This window comes from Bubalus bubalis, chromosome 3 (assembly GCF_019923935.1).
Source record: "Bubalus bubalis isolate 160015118507 breed Murrah chromosome 3, NDDB_SH_1, whole genome shotgun sequence".
NCBI classification, from domain to species: Eukaryota; Metazoa; Chordata; class Mammalia; order Artiodactyla; family Bovidae; genus Bubalus; species Bubalus bubalis.
The window spans coordinates 92,696,474-92,713,651 of NC_059159.1; the positions used below are offsets into that span (position 1 = coordinate 92,696,474).

The following is a 17,178-nucleotide window of genomic DNA, read 5'->3' on the forward strand; positions in this document are numbered from 1 at the left end:
ATACAGCCCTTCCTCACCCCTACTCCTTACCTGAGCACATGCATGTCCCCAATGCATTCAGGAGGAAGAACACAGAAAAACTACTTGACTTTCAAATTTGATCGTATCATCATTAAAATCATCACATACACTTGTTAATGACATGAAATAAGCAATGATATGATATATATTTTAAAATATATACATCATAGGTTCCACAGATATGACCTGTCTGGAATAGACAAATCCATAAAGGCAGGGGCTTAGAGGTATTGAGGGAAATGGGCACATAACTGATAATGGGTATCGTGTTTCCTTTTAAGGTGATGAAAATGACTTGGAATTAGATAGATATACTCTGAATATACTGCAAACTACTAAATTGTATACTTTAAAATGGTATGTGAATCATATCTCAGTAAAGCTGCAATTTTTATGTCTTTTTTAAGTATTTATGAGCCATTAGGAGAAAAAGGTCTGGAACTCAAAGCTATGATAGAGACTTGGGTAGAGGGGTGTGTTGTAATCTGGGGGTTAGGGATCTCAGGAAATCCAGGAAGAGAGGCCCCAGGGAAGTCTGGCACAAGGAAGTCACATGGCAAATGGTATGAGATATGCATTTCTCTGAGCTTCATTCTGTCTCAGTAGAGCCCTTACTCTGGTGAGGTACAGAGGTCACGGGCACGTGCCAGTGATGAGTGACATGATGTACTGGCTCCATTGTTTATTTTGTGGCACTGTTTTAGGTATAGCAGATTTTTAGTTTCAAAGTTTAGTGTTTTGGATTGCAGTCATTTTCTGAATTGAATTCTTTCAAACTGAACAATGTTTTATAAATAAATAAGCAAGGAATAAATGATCCTTTTTATTAGAACATAATAAAGTATTCTGCTCATTATTGGTCACTCTCCAAGTTGTGTCCAGCTCTTTATGACCCCAAGGACTGCAGCATGCTAGGCTTCCCTGTCCCTCACTGTCTCCTGGAGTTTGCCTAAGTTCATGTCCATTGCATCAGTGATGCCATTGAATCATCTCATCCTCTGTTACTGTCTTTTCCTTCAGCCTTCAATCTCTTCCAGTATCAGGGTCTTTTCCAATAAGTCAGTTGTTTGCATCAGGTGACCAAAGTATTGGAGCTTCAGCTTCTGCATCAGTTCTTCCAATGAGTATTCAGGGTTGATTTCCCTTAAGATTGACTTGTTTGATTTCCTTGCTGTCAAAGGAACCCTCAAGAGTTTTCTCCAGCACCATAGTTCGAAAGCATCAATTCTTCGGCGCTCTGCCTTCTTTATGATCCAGCTCTCACAACTGTATGTGAATACTAAAAAGATCATAGGCTTGACTATACGGACCTTTGTCAGCAAAGTGATGTCTTTGTTTTTTTTAAACACACTATCTAAGTTTGTCATAGCTTTCCTGCCAACGTCTTCTGGTTTCATGGCTGCAGACACCATCCACAGTGAGTTTAGAGCCCAAGAAGAGGAAATCTGTCACTGCTTCCACCATTTCCCCTTCTATTTGCTATGAAGTGATGGGGCCAGGTGCCATGATGTTAGTTTTTTTAATATTGAGTTTTGAGCCGACTTTTTCACTCCCCTCCTTCACCCTCATCGAGAGGTTCTTTAATTCCTCTTTGCTTTCTGCCATTAGAGCAGTATCATTTGTATATCTGAGGTTGTTGCTATTTCTCCTGGCAATCTTGATTTCAGCTTGTAATTCATCCAGCCCAGCAATTCTCATGATATACTCTGCATGGAAGTTAAATAAACAGGGTGATGATAAACAGCCTTGTCATGCTCCTTTCTCAATCCTGAAGCAGTCAATTGTTCCATACAAACTTCTAACTGTTGCTTCTTGACCTGCATACAAGTTTCGTAGGAAACAGGTAAGATGGCCTGGTATTTCCATCTCTTTAAGAATTTTCCACAGTTTGTTATGATCCGCATAGTCAAAGGCTTTAGCATAGTCAGTGAAACAACGGTAGATGTTTTTCTGGAATTCCCTTGCTTTCTCTGTGATCCAGCAAATGTTGGTAATTTGATCTCTGGTTCCTCTGCCTTTTCTAAACCCAGCTTGGACATCTGTAAGTTCTCAGTTCATGTAATGCTGAAGCCTAGCATGCAGGATTTTGAGCATAACCTTACCAGCATGGGAGATGAGTGCAGTTGTCTGGTGGTTTGAACATTCTTTAGTATTGCCCTTCTTGGAAATTGAGATGAGGATTGACCTTTACCAGTCCTGTGGCCACTGCTGAGTTTTCCAAATTTGCTGACATATTAGCATATAGCATTCTGCTATTTTATATTTAATATGTCCCTAGTCGACATCTGGAAATAACCCATTGCTTTACCTAGTGTTGACTGGTGAACAGTGGACTATCCATGAAATTTTGAGAGAGCATGTAGAAAGAGAAGCAGAGAGACAAGGAAAGATCATTGATGAGGTTACTCTTATAACAGATGAGGAAGGCAAAATATTTTTGTAAGTTCTGAATCTTCATGTGTTATTTTAGAAAATATTGACACTCTGTTCTTTTAACTAGAGCACCTAGATTTTTAAAATAATTTTCCTAATCTCTGTAACTGTATTTTTGCCTTGGGTCTTAGTTCCTGTGATACATTCTGTAATGAGCCCTGGTGTTCTGTAGAATGTGAGCATCTGATTATTTCCTTCTCCTCCCCTGTCTGTCTTAAAGGTTCCCACTCCAGGCTAAACCTAATCTTTCCAAGGCATCGAATGCAGCCCATAATGGTGCGTCCTCTGCTCGCCCTTCCATTGCCCACGTTGACCTTGCACCCAGTCTTTGCATTCACCATGTGCCTCTCCTTTGTCTTTGTGGTGTTTTTCTGCCTGTACTCCCTTGGTGCTTCACCAGTGAAACTTCTCCAGACACTCTCTTTAGTACAGTTTACAATAATGACACCGTCATCACAGTGTACTCATCTTTTGCACTTAGTAGATTCTGAACACCTTCAAGTGAAGACTGTATTTGTATTTGTCAACCCAGTATCTAAGGCAGTGCCTGGCCAGAGACAGTGTTCAGCAGCATTCAAGATTCATGCAATAGAGGCTTAGGCCAACAATAGGTTAAATACATTTTAACCTGTTCTTGAGGTTACATTCCCCAGAATCTGACCTAAGTCAGGAAAAGCAGAGTGTTTCATAGAGACAGTCATGGTGAGCTTCTTCTGCCCTGGAGGTAAGCTACGTGCTAGACATGACTGACTGACTGACAGACGTCCTGAACTCCTAACTTGTGTAGCATGTCTGGTGGTAAATTTCGTAGGGATGTATCAGACAGAGCATTGTAGTGCTCTAATATCATTACTGATTCAGGATACCAGTCTCAGATGGATCCAGTTTTTCTCTTCTCCCAAACTGATGAACTGTAGAGAAGGTCTATTTGCTATTTCATGCTTTTGTTTGGTATAAATATCAAAATGTTCCTAGAGTTTATATGATCATGAATGCGTAAGCAGGTAAGGTAGCTTTCTAGAAGTTGTGAAAATTGCAGGACTAATGGGAGTCATTATCTTCAAAAATTTTCCTGACTGCATTGACTATTCCTTATTCATTTGTGATTCTTTTGGAAATATTACTTTCTAAAAATTTTAACCCCATTGTTTGTAGATTAAAGAGGTAATTTATTTATGTTTTATTAAGGTATAATTGACATATAATAAATTGCATATCTACCTATTATATAAATATATATCTATGTATATAAAAATGAAGAGAATGAATACTTATCAAATATACAAAGCCATGTATTTATGTGTGTGTTTCTGCTCTATCTCATTGATTTGTCTGTCTTTTGCCAATACCAAATGTTTTATTGATTTCTGTAAATTTATAATAAGATTTTTAAATTATCTTTATGTCCTCCGGAGAAGGCAATGGCACCCCCCACTCCAGTACTCTTGCCTGGAAAACCCCATGGATGGAGGAGCCTGGTAGGCTGCAGTCCATGGGGTCGCTAAGAGTCAGACACGACTGAGTGATTTCCCTTTCACTTTTTACTTTCATGCATTGGAGAAGGGAATGGCAACCCACTCCAGTATTCTTGCCTGGAGAATGCTGGGGACGGGGAAGCCTGGTGGGCTGCCGTCTATGGGGTCGCACAGAGTCGGACACGACTGAAGTGACTTAGCAGCAGCAGCAGTGAGACTTCATGCTAGGTCTTTATAGGCATATAGCAAAATAATGATCATTAGCTATCTAACATAAAGTCTACCTTTCTGGCTTAATTTCTCATTCAGATTATCCCACAATTCACTAAAACTTCCATGAGGATATATAAAGCCTTGAACAGTTTTTTCTAAGCACACAAAAACTGAGGCTGAAGGACAGAATGTTAGAGGCTTATTCTATAACTACATGACTAGCATAGTTCGAGTGAACCTAAAAAGTGAAGTTTTTCATATCTTTTAATTCATGAAAGATAGAAGTTTGATTCCTTGAGAAATTGAAGACATTTAAGTTTGATTCTATTGCATTACCATCCCCTAGGTTCAGAGCATTTTTTCTATATCAACTTAAAAGACTATAAACCCAGAGAACAACAGGGTTAAGAAATGAGGTATAGAAAGGGAGTGAAGAGTATAGGAAAGCATCTCGCAGTCTGATTACTTTTCCTAACAGGAATCCTTCAAAAATCATCCACTCTGTGCTAGAATCTAACTCCTTAATACAACAGAGAAGGCCCTTTGTAAACTTGTTCCCATCTGTCCTTCCAGAACCATGCATTACAGAAAGTGAGGGTTTTCATGTACTACTGGGTAGGATCTTCCATATCTAGAGTGGGGTGAGAATGGCCCTCTGCTTTATAGTAAAGGTTCATTAGATGAAGGACCAGCAGTCACTAGAAATTGATTAGATTTAGAAATTCTACGGTTTCTCATACTACTACTGCCATTACAAATAATCGTGTATTAAACCCTGCTGCTGCTGCTGCTAAGTCGCTTCAGTCGTATCCGACTCTGTGCGACCCCATAGACGGCAGCCCACCAGGATCCCCCGTCCCTGGGATTCTCCAGGCAAGAATACTGGAGTGGGTTGCCATTTCCTTCTCCAATGCATGAAAGTGAAAAGTGAAAGTGAAGTCGCTCAGTCGTGTCGTGTCCGACTCCTAGCTACCCCATGGACTGCAGCCCACCAGGCCCCTCCATCCATGGGATTTTCCAGGCAAGAGTACGGGAGTGGGTTGCCATTGCCTTCTCCGGTATAAACCCTAAACACTTCATATATACTTTCTTATTTAATAGTCACTTCAAATCTCTGAGTTCAACATTACTATCATTATTCCCATTTCACAAATGAGAACTGGATGTGAGGGGGTGGGGAGTAGAGAATTTAAGTATTTATTCAGAGTCATTAATAAAAAAAAAAAAAAAAGCCTGAAAATTGAACTGAAATAGAGTTTAAAGTGCCAGGGCCTGGCAAATAACAGTAAATGGTAGCCACTGTTGTATTATCATCATCATTATTCCTTATTTATATTAAGTAATTTAATCAAATTTATCCAGCTAATAAATGATAACAAAAGAATCCACATCCAGTTATGTTAATGCTACAGCCCTCCATCTCGATCTAAAAACTGAATGCTTTTTTTGAAGCACAACCCTAAATTTGAGTACCCTGTAAGTAAAAAGTAAACAACCATGTCCTTGGAGAAAATACTGAATAACGAGGGAAAGGGTCTATCATTAAGATCCAGAAGAACATATCTTTAAAAATGAAGAACTAGAAGAAAATTTCAGAGAAACATCTTATTTTCTTAGAAAAGGGGCTTACATAAAATGTAAGAGGAAAGAAAAACAGATGAAAGAAGAGCTTCAATGAACAGAACATCATGTGAGTTAAGAAAAATTAGCAGGAAAACTAAAACTGGTTTCATACAGTTAAAATCTGGATTGGAAAAATAAAAAAGGTAGCTGATATTGTGTAAATAATCACTGATACAGAGGACAAACTTGAGATATTTGTTCCAAAAGCACAGGAAAAGAGCAGAGAGGTTAAAATTGGGAAAAAGGTTTATAATGGAAGAATAGAAAATCAAACATTAATTGAGGCTTTCTTGTTAAAAAATCAGAAATTTTAGGAAAGAAATAGAATCAAGGACAAATGAAGAAAACTTTTATGAGCTAAAAATGATCTAAATATGCCAATTAAGGAGGCTGATATTCCCAGCCAATAGTAATAATATCTAAATATTATGCTGTTGCAGCTTTTGTATTTCATAAGTGGAAAGGAGAATCTTGTAGAGATTGGAGAAAAACAGTTACCTGAATTTCTTTTAATGTTTGAGGAGTTTTATTTCTAGTCAAAGGTGATATAAATATAGTCTTTATTATTTGTTGTCTCAAAAAATAGTCCCTCATTTTCTTTGTAAAAATTTTGCTTGAAAACTTGTTGCAGTTGACAAAGTGATGCACCAAAAAAGAAAAAAAAATTAGTAAGAGAAAATCCATAGATATATACTGATAGTTATAAATATCCTGTAACTCCTGTAACTAAAGAATCGCAGGTGGATTCTTTACCATCTGAGCCACCAGGGAAGCCCAATAGACTAATAATGAAAATAATAAATAGAAATTTATGTCTAAGTAATGGACAGAGGAGCCTGGCAGGCTACAGTCTATAGGGTTGCAAAGAGTTGGACACAACTGAAGCAACTTAGCATGCAAGCCAAGTATTGTAAATAAGATTATAGACATAATTTCCTATGTAAAATGCAGTTCTTGAATATCAATATCAATAACAATAACAATTATCTGGGTCTCAAATTGCAGATCATGTTTATTTTTTAATTGTAAAATACATACAACATAAAAATTACCATTTTAAAGGTAAAGTTCAGTAGTGTAAAGTTTATTCATTTTGTTGGACAGCCAGTCCCTAGAACTTCTTCATCTTGCAAAACTGAAGCTCTGTACCCATTAAATAACAACTCTCTCTTCTCTCTTCCCCCATTCTTCTTTGTTTCTAGGAGTTTTTCTGCTCTAGACACCTCACCTAAGTGAAATCATACAATATTTGCCTTTTTGTTACTGGTTTATTACAGACTACATTTTTAAGGACTGAAAAGAGGAAGAAATTTGAAGAGGTTGGATAACTAAGAATGGCAGACTGATTTTGTCCTTTCAGGATAATTTATTTTGGCTTTTGCTGAAGAGTCTCTATTGTTTGCTTTTATCTCTTAGATTTGTTATCAGGGAAGCCTTCTTCTCTTTGTGGAGTCAAATACATTCTCAGCCTCAATTGACATAATCATGTGTTGTTCTTTGTTGTCATTTGCTTGTTTTTTAATTTTTTTCTCTATTATATGGATATATTTCCTGACAGTGAACTACCCTCATTTCTGAAATAAATGCTAATGATAATATAGCATATCATTCTTTTGATAACAGTATTATATTCAATTTAAATATATGAATTGAATGCATTCAGTTTTATCTAGGATTCTCAAAGTTGCATTTAGCTGCAACTTATGTTTGCATAAATGCATAACAGGCATTTATGTTTGCATGATTTTTGGTTGGTTGTTTGCTTGCTTTGTTTTGATAAGGGACATTGCAAGTTTAGTTATTTAAACTTTGCTGTCCTAATGAAGGGTTATGAGAGAGCCTTCTTCGTAAGGTAGCTTGTCATCATTCTCTACAGCCTGCTGCTGCTAAGTCGCTTCAGTCGTGTCCGACTCTGTGCGACCCCATAGATGGCAGCCCACCAGGCTCCCCTGTCCCTGGGATTCTCCAGGCAAGAACACTGGAGTGGGTTGCCATTTCCTTCTCCAATGCACGAAAGTGAAAAGTGAAAGTGAAGTCGCTCAGTCGTGTCCGACTCTTAGCAACCCTATGGACTGCAGCCCACCAGGTTCCCCTGTCCATGGGATTTTCCAGGCAAGAGTACGGGAGTGGGGTGCCATTGCCTTCTCAGTCTCTACAGCCTGGGAGAGTGTAAATAGCATTGAGATTTGAAGGCAAGGTAAAGGATAGCTCAAATCTAGCTGTGCACCCATCTGTACCTGATGCCATTTTTAAAGGTGGTTTTTAAAATACTTATTTAAGTTGTCCTAGGATCTTCACATTTTAGAGTGCACGTGAGCTCATTAAGATTCTAAGCATCTCAGTGGAACCTGAGCTTCTGCATTTCTAATAAGCTCTCAGGTTATGCCAATGCATTTGGTTCTGGAATCACATTTTGAATAACAAGAGACTAGCATGATGGTCCCCAAATTTTGTTGCACATTGATATCACCTGGGGAACTTTTAGAACATCTGCATGTCTGGGACACATCCATACCAATTAAATCAGAATAGCTGGGAGTGGAAACCAGCATAAATTGTTTTTCAAGAACCCTATGGGCTTCAAATGATCAGCGAATTTTGGGAACCACTGTACAAATTGTTTTGTTCAGGTTCCACTTTGCTGAATTTTGGTTACTTCTAGTTTCATAAATAATTGCCCAATTAAGTTTCAAAGTCAATAAGTTACATGTTTTAATCTCTCATAATTCTTTTAATGAATTTGGTTTCTATGGTTATGTTTCCCTTCTATTCTTGTACTTGAAGCTTGTAAATAATTTTTTTGTTTTGCTTGACTTTTTTTTTTAAATTTTTAATTTTTTTTAACTTTTTAGAGAATCTTATTTCCTTTTTTGCTTTAAATATTCCTCTTTTTTCCATATTATTAATTTCAGCTTTTGTCTTTAATTCCCTTTTTAATTTTTCTTGGATTGTTCTGTTGTTTTTCTATGGTGAATAATTTGATTCATTACTTATTTTCATAATTTTCATGTGGTTAGAAGATATGGTCACTTTTTTTTTTCGCTTTAGTTTTATTTGCTAAAGATGAGACATAATGGCCTGATGGCCAGAAAAAATTCTCTGCTTTTAAGAATTTGTTAACATTTTCTTTTTGGTAAAGAACATGATCAATTTTTATAATATGTCTGTGGATATACCAAAAAAGTATAAGCTGTATTTGAATGATAGAAAGTGAGTCTTTATCTAACAGTCATGTTCACATCTAAGACAGATGTATTCTGAATTCTCACTATATTTTTATCAAGTTTCTTGTATTTTATTGGCTTTCATTTTATTCATTTTCCAGAATATTTTTGGTGAATGTGAGATATGTGATTTATCTTCTTCATTAATTATGTACTTCATTAATAATGTTATTTATCCTGTTTATTGTAATTCATGTTAAATTGCATCTTAACCATTGTTAATTGACACTGATTTTTTTTTAATTTGCTGAAATTCTCTGCCTACTATTTTATTTTCAACGTTTTGTTCTTATTCTCATTTTAAGTATGTTCCTTAAAAATAGCTAGATTTTGTTTGCTTTAGTTAATCTAATGCTCTCTGTTGGATAATTCAGTTCAATCTTGTTGTAATGATTGATATACCTGATTTTATTCTTCCTATTTTACTTTATACTAATCATTTATTTTTACATCTTATATCCTAATTTTGGCTGTCTTGATTGGCTCCTATTACATTTTGTTTCCTCACTGTACAATTCTACCTTCCTTTTCCCTACTCTTAGAATTAAATACCTCTTTTGTTATTATTTGAAAATAATAATACAGCCTGACTTAAAATAATACATATTGACTTATGTAGTGGTACTATGATTATCATCTGTATTTTAAAGAAGAGAAACAGGGGGCATAGAACAATTGCTTAGCTTTCCTTAAGTTTACATAGTAAGTGAAAGAGTTAATTTATTAGTATAGTTTAATGTAATTTAATATAATTATATTAATTATAGTATATTATAACAATATGTAATATTTATTTTACTATAATGTCAATACAGTAAAAATAAACATAGTCCACTTGGTTAATCATAAAGTATATGTGCTAAGAAATTTAAAAACCTGCAAAAATTGATTTTCTTTAATAATTTGTAATAATACTGTTTCAAGGCCAGACAATAGGAATAAATTTCTTGAAAGACTAATAGTTGTCTAAGAATCTTCGCTGAAACAGATTCTGGGAAGATGATTTTTTACCAGTGAGATTTTCTAGACTTTCAACTTTTTGTATTTTATTTTCATAAATGATAGTGACTCATCCAATCCGTTTTATGAAGCACACATATAACCCTGATATAAAAGCTTAGAAAATAAAATACAAAAATTCCCACAGAAGTATCCCACCTACATATAGGGAATTTGGAAGAAACTGTCAATAAACCAGTTCAACAGTAAATTAAAAGAGGTATGTACCATGAACCAACAAAGATAATATAAGAATTCAATAATATGTAACAACAAGAAATGCTGTAAGGGATAAAAAGGATAATCTCTACAAGACCAAAAAGGCATTTAATAATAATAACTATTCTGATCAGAAAACTTTAAAAAACTCTGAGAAAATTAGAAATAAGTGAATATGTCAGATGCTGAGAAAGGAATCAATCATCAATGAATAGCCAAATTATTATTAACTGTGAAACTCTATAAGTATTCTTGTTAATATTATGAGTAAATATTCCTGGTAGCACTCTTATTATTTACATGTATTTGAATGTTCTCTTCAAAGAAATAATGAGTATGTCTCTGAAAAAATCCTACCGTATTATAATTAGTGAAAATTATAGCATTAATGAAATTTATAGATTAATTTCTCTATCAACTATCCACAATTAAAAACAAATCCCATTAGTATGACTGATATGTAATTCTGGCAACAGGGAGGTGACATGAAACACTCATGATCTGCCCGAGGGAATATAAATTGGCAAAAACCTTTATGGAAAGTAGCTTGACAGTTTTTACCAAGAGCTTTAAAAGAGTTTATGTCCTTTGACCCAGTAATTCCACTTCTGGGAACTCCAGCCTAAGAAAATCACAAGAATTGCTGACAAAGATTTGTGTACAAGGATGTTAATGGCAGTGCTGTTTATAATATTTTTTTAAATGGGAAATAACCTAAAATGCCAAACATTGGGAGAGTGGTCAAATAAAGTATGATACAGCCATGCAGTATAATAGGATACAGGCATTGAAATCATGCTATTTAATCTAAAGGAAAAGATACAATATTAATTAGAAAAAGTCAGAATATGCATTTATTTAAATTTGATATCAATTTTATAAATATACATGTTTATGTATTATATATGAGGGAAAATTTTAATGGACTGGAAGGAAAAACTAAACAAACATAAAAAAATATAGTAATGTAGTACTATCAGAGTGTGTTAAAGTCAGTAAAGCTCTCTGCCAGATCATGTAAATAACCATCAGGGATTTACATTTCATATCGAAGCACAAACTTCATTCTAAATTAGTACTAAAATGTTATCCTTAGCTGTAGGCTGAGGTTCAGTCTCTGTGCAGAGAATTATTGTCTTTGCAATAATTAGTGTATCTATTTTATAATCATAGTTTCCATCCTTAACCATGGACGGTTCAGACCAGTTAGGAAACTGAAGAGAGCCCTGTCTTAGAAAATCACCAGTCTGTTAGGTTTCGTAGCTGAAGTTTTAGGAAGATCAGCAAAGAGTTAGTAAGAAATAATCTAGTGTTCTTGCCCTTTGCATCCATTAGCAAAAGGATTTAGGCATCTTTACACTCGGTTGAAGGAAGTGAACAATTGGAATCCCACAGCTGGAGCATGCCTGTGAGATATCCAGTGTCCTCTTCTTTTTGCAAATTAACAGCGCGAGGAAACTAACAGGATAACAGCCATGTATAAGAAAAAGTGGAATCTAAGCGTTTCAGTGGCTTTTGAGACACTCCTATCCAATTTCCTATCCATAATGAGAATTCTTAAATGCAATAGCGGGGGAGGGGTCTTGATAGCCACTGGGAAACCCCCTATGTTTAGATACTACTTTCCTCATCTGTAAAATGGTAACAACTTGAGGATAACTGTGAACTTGGCATGGACTCACGCTTTCTAAGATTTTTGTAGCTTGGCGTGTCTTGGTTATTATTACCTTTGCAAGGTTTCACATTCCTTTCTAGGACTTTTCTTATTGGGTGACAAATCTGTTTACTGAGCCAAAAAAACAGTTCCTGGACTATGCAGAATAAGTCTAATCCACCATCTACATTAACAGTCCTTCAAATACTCTAAGACAGCTTTCATGAATTTAATAACTGCTTTCTGTGTTTTTTTTTTTTTTTTTAATTTCAAGAATAGAACACAGTAGACCATAAAAATGAGCCATTATCAGTCTTCCTTTGGATTTTCTGTGTGAATGTTGTTTAACATTTAAATGGTGCTGATTATAATTTGAGATATTAGCAGTTAGATATGCCATTGTGTCACTCTGTTATTGTTTGTAAAGGAGGTTAAACACTATATTAACTTCTGAGTAGTGATTTATTGTTGCTTTTGTTAGAGAAAAATAAAAAGTGTAAAATAATATAATTTGATATTGCCTTTGAGAATTTTCAGTTTGCAAAGGTCTTTATTTCCTACTCAATTTTATTTTTTAAAAAGCATACATGTAGTGTAAATACAGCATCACATAAATGCTAAGTTGTTCTTTGCTTCCTGGCATAAGCTGTTGTGTAATATTGCTCTGTAACCATTAAGCAGCTGCTCTGTCTCAGAGATGCTCATATTTCTTTTGGTAGATAAAGGGAGTTTGCTAAATGAATGTCTCCAAATTGCTTTAAGATCTTTGGCCTTTCTGGCAGCTATTCTAGATTCACAGTGGTCTATGTAACACATGCAAGCCATGTTTTTAGAAGGCCCCGACAGCCTGGAGGTTACAGATGGGGTTGTGTTAACAGCAAGAACCTGCGTTTTGCTGAGTCTTACCTTCTATACTGTATAGCAGGGCTCATGACCCGCTGCGTGATCCTCTCCAGTTATTTTGCCAGAGCCCTTAAGTACTATCTCTTGTATACTTATGAGCAAGCACAATTAGCTGTCCAAGTACCATATCATCCACTGTTTATTTTCTTTAGGCTGCCTCATCTTGGGTAATGCCTATTTACTGTCAAGGCTGTGCTGCATGCAGAGATGCATGAAGGGGGCAGCTGTCTGCTTCAGGTGTCTCTCCTAGGCTTCCAGTTGGCTGATTCCCACCAACCCCCCTCCCTGCCCCACATAAGGTCATTGTTATCTTGCTATGCCCCATGTAGGAGTGGAGCCCAGTGGGACCTATGATGTTACATTTTTGCTTGTGGGTGCCAAAGCAGTTTGGACATACTTCTAATGCCTTTCACCATTTTAGTAAAACAGCTCTTTCAGTTTTCCTTGTAGATCCAAATTCCTTGGAACTCGGGGAATTGGGGGTAGGGAGTGGAGAAGCATCCTGCAACATTCTGAATTGTCTTCCCTTTTCCATGGGATAGTCATCATGTCTGTCTGTGTGTGACTGTCTTACTGTCTTCCTCCTGGTAGGATTACCTTGACATGGCTATTTGCTGCCTTAGGATTTGGTTCCTAATGGACCACACATCACTCCATCTTAATGAATATGAGTACAGCGGCTTCACTCTCACTTTTCACTTTCATGCATTGGAGAAGGAAATGGCAACCCACTCCAGTGTTCTTGCCTGGAGAATCCCAGGGATGGCGGAGCCTGGTGGGCTGCCGTCTTTGGGGTCGCACAGAGTCGGACACGACTGAAGCGACTTAGCAGCAGCAGCAGAGCATAACTAAGAAGCAAATAGAGTCCTGACTACTCTGGAGTAATAAGGAAATGAACTTCAGATAATATCTATATATTGAAATGTTAGCCTGTATTGTTCAGTCACTAAGTCGTATCTGCCTCTTTGTGACCCCATAGATTGCAGCACCCCGGGCTTCCCTGTCCTTCACTATCTCCCAGAGTTTGCTTAGATTCATGTCCCTTGAGTCAGTGATGCCATCCAACCATCTCGTAATCTGTCACTCTGTTCTTCTCCTGCCCTCAATCTTTCCCAGCATTCAGGTACACATGGAATAATTTATATAAATAAATTGAAATATTTACCATTTATTCACTCATTCGTCAATTTACAAATATCTGTGAGCTGTTTGGACACTCCTAGTGCCTTGGTAGTTATTTTATACTAAATGCCTAAAGTTGTACATTAGTTACACAACAAAGTTAGAGATATAATCTGCCTGTAATCATTACACTTTCCCATCCTGCCCAATAACTTAAATAAACTCCTAGGCAAACAAATTCCAGGGAATAACAAGAATCAGTAAAATTATCCTTCAGTCTTAAGCTATCTTTATCTTCATTGTTATAAAATTATTAAGGTATGCATTTGTGACCGTGTTTCAAAAAGTTGAATTTTACAGTTTTTTTCTGCAAGCGTTTACTGGTTAGTGTATATGTGGGCTCTGACTTAGTTGTTAGGGGAGAAACAGATGGACAAAACCCAGTCACTCCCCCAAATAAGAAAAAACACAAGACTTGAAAACAGTTATCTTGGAAAACTCGAATGTACAAAGTGATGTAGAGTAAGTACAAACCAGGTGCTCTGTGAATATAGAAAAAGATCAATTGTAGCTGGCATAGGGGTTGGGAGAGGACGGTGGAGAAGCAGTTTATGGGGTGGACAGTGGCTGAGCTGGACACGGAAGGCTAAGAGTTGAGTGTGGATAGAGGGCCTTCTGGTCAGAGGCAGCTATGTGAAAATGACATGAGGGTGGGCCTTTACAGAGCGAATAACCTTGTCTGATTGGTTAAGCACACAGGCTGTCATCATGATAAGTAAAGTCTCTATATTTAATGTACTTGTCATATGTAAAATGTTTACTATACATAAAGTACAGTGTAAGCTATTATACTTTAGAGCAACAAAAACAATAATGATAACCTGTCAGAAATTAAAACTGTCTTTGTCTCCAACTACAGAGCGGGAGTTGATGTCCTTTTTTGTCTCAATGGCTTTTAGCACTTTGTACAATGGTATCTATCTGAAAGTTTCTCAATAATCACTGAAATGAATTCACCCTGACAGAAAATTAATTGCTCGAGAAGTAGGCGTTTCTTAAAATAGAGCTGCATTAAGTGGGGACATTTAGTTCTTATCCTCTTAAAAACGTATATCTTTTTTAAAGTAATGATTTAATATGAGACCTGAGTTTTATCACCAGCTGAGATCTCATAATTTCTTCTCATTCTTTTATTCTTTTTCTAAAGAAGGTGAATGGATGGATATAAAACAGTGTTCAGACAGCCTTCAGACATACACAGCTCCTCTGTTTATTCCCAACAGTGACGTATATGTACTAAGTAAATGATTTTCTGTCTTTTCATGCTATGTATGGTTAAAAAGTAGGGTGGTGACTCTCATTCTGGTAAAGTTTCTAAATGATTATTTATAGTTATCTTGAGACTGGAATTCAGTGTGCATATTTCAGTGTGTGCATGATTGTTGCCTCCATGAGCCAGTCCTAATTTATTGGTGATGTTTAATCTGTGCCTACTCTGCATTTTATAGTTTTATCTCACTTATGCATAACTCTGTAAGGTAGCTAATTTTATTGATATTATCTTTAATATATGAATGGAAACTCTGAGGCACAAAGAGTCTAATGTTCCAGGACAATTATTATTATAAATTTCTGTAAGTTCATTATTACCATGATTAATTATTCCAGGATGCCATGGTGGCAAAGTGTAGTTAAGAGTCAAAGCCCAGCTCTTCGACGTGAGTGGACCATGTTGCTAAACCACTCGTGCCTGTCGTTCCTACACTAAATCAACCTCTGAGTCAGCCCCAGAGTGTTCTGCAGCATTGGATCAAATTGCCATTTCTTGGAATTTAGAGTTTTTTCCTGGAAGCATTTAAATACCAAGGATTTTCACACTTATTCTCTCCCTGGGGCAGCAGGTAGATGGAATGAGTAGCCATATTCCATCTACCTGAGGTGTTCTTCCCCTCCTCACCACCATTAAACTTCTCATTAGCTAGAACCTGGAGACAGGACAGTCGGTGAGAGTCCCATCTCCAGGCCAGGGCAGAGCTAGGCCAGCCAGAAAGCCTGTTTGACTTACTCTGGCTCCTGACCGGTGGAGGTCCCTGAAGGGTCAGGAGGCATTCCTGGAGTCTGGCCTCACCACTGTTTGCCAGAAAAAAGGATCCTGTTTTTGAAATGGAGTACCAGGGAGTGGCAGCAGGGTGAGAAAGCAGTGAAATTGTGTGAGGTATATTAAAGGTGCACGGAAATGGGTCCGTGTGAAGTATTTGCTCTGTGTACTGGTTCTGCTTTTGTGTGATTCAGGACGGGAACAAAGGTGGGAGGGCTGGTAACAGCAACTCACTTTTCTTTACTCAGGGAAGGATTTGTTAAAGAACAGTGGTTTCCAGAGATCTTTGAAGTAATTCCAACAAGGTGCTAATTGTGGTTGTGGTTTTCCTTTTTCTTTCTTTCTTCTTTTTTTTTTTAAATGATTGGACTTTAGTCTACCAGGTGCTACTGGCCGAGGGCCCCTAAACCTTCATTCCCTATGCATGAGCCATGGCAATAAACCCATACCAATTGCCTTGTATACTTGAAAAGTTAAAATTTTTTTCTGAGAGATTATTTAGCTTCTAAAGTGTAAACTTTTGTTTTAAAAGACCCAGTTTGCATTTCACAAGCATTTTGTTTTTACATGTCTTTGTTGTAAGCATACTTGGTTTTTAGTCTAACCTTTGGTTTGAAACACTTGAGTGAATTCTAGTGTTAAATCATTTATTTGCTTCCTGCTTATGTTGATCTCTTTCCTCTTGATGTTTATTTTCAGGATACCTTGAGGATAGTTTTGTAAAATCTGGAGTCTTCAATGTATCAGAACTTGTGAGGGTATCTAGAAGTAAGTATATTCTTTCCTTATTATTTAATTATACAGTATGACTTAAAATGTTTTGTATTTTGAAAGTGAAATACAGTATGAAGAGAACTGTGTATTAGGAGAATTTGAGCTTTAAAATCTTTAACTTTTGATTTCACAAATGAATTTAATTTGTCTGGCTTTCTGAAATATTTGCATTTAAATCAGTACTTTTTGTAGTACAAAAATAATTTAGGGTTTGTTCTGCTTGCTGTGTTGTTGGTATTCATTTAATTCACTCTTCACTCTGTGACCATAGATGGTCATTTATATCAAAGGAAGTGTGATTAATTAAATGTACTCAGTGTTGTTATGATAACCCACATAAGTTTCCTGTAGATAAGTGCTTTTTCATTTTGCTAACATTTTGGTGGGGGCTTGGAGATGTACAGGATATACACGCTAACA

At 36.5% G+C, this 17,178-nt stretch overlaps 1 protein-coding gene across 13 annotated transcripts in view; it reads left to right on the forward strand.

Annotated features, from left to right (window-relative positions):
- The window catches only part of NFIB (nuclear factor I B), a 483,650-nt gene that overhangs the window by 395,477 nt on the left and 70,995 nt on the right, over positions 1 to 17,178 (forward strand). For all 13 annotated transcript variants that reach the window (XM_025281515.3, XM_025281510.3, XM_025281512.3 and 10 more), the window contains one exon: positions 16,684 to 16,752. In XM_025281515.3, the coding sequence (XP_025137300.1) occupies positions 16,684 to 16,752 (69 nt within the window). The remainder of the gene's footprint in view (positions 1 to 16,683; positions 16,753 to 17,178) is intronic.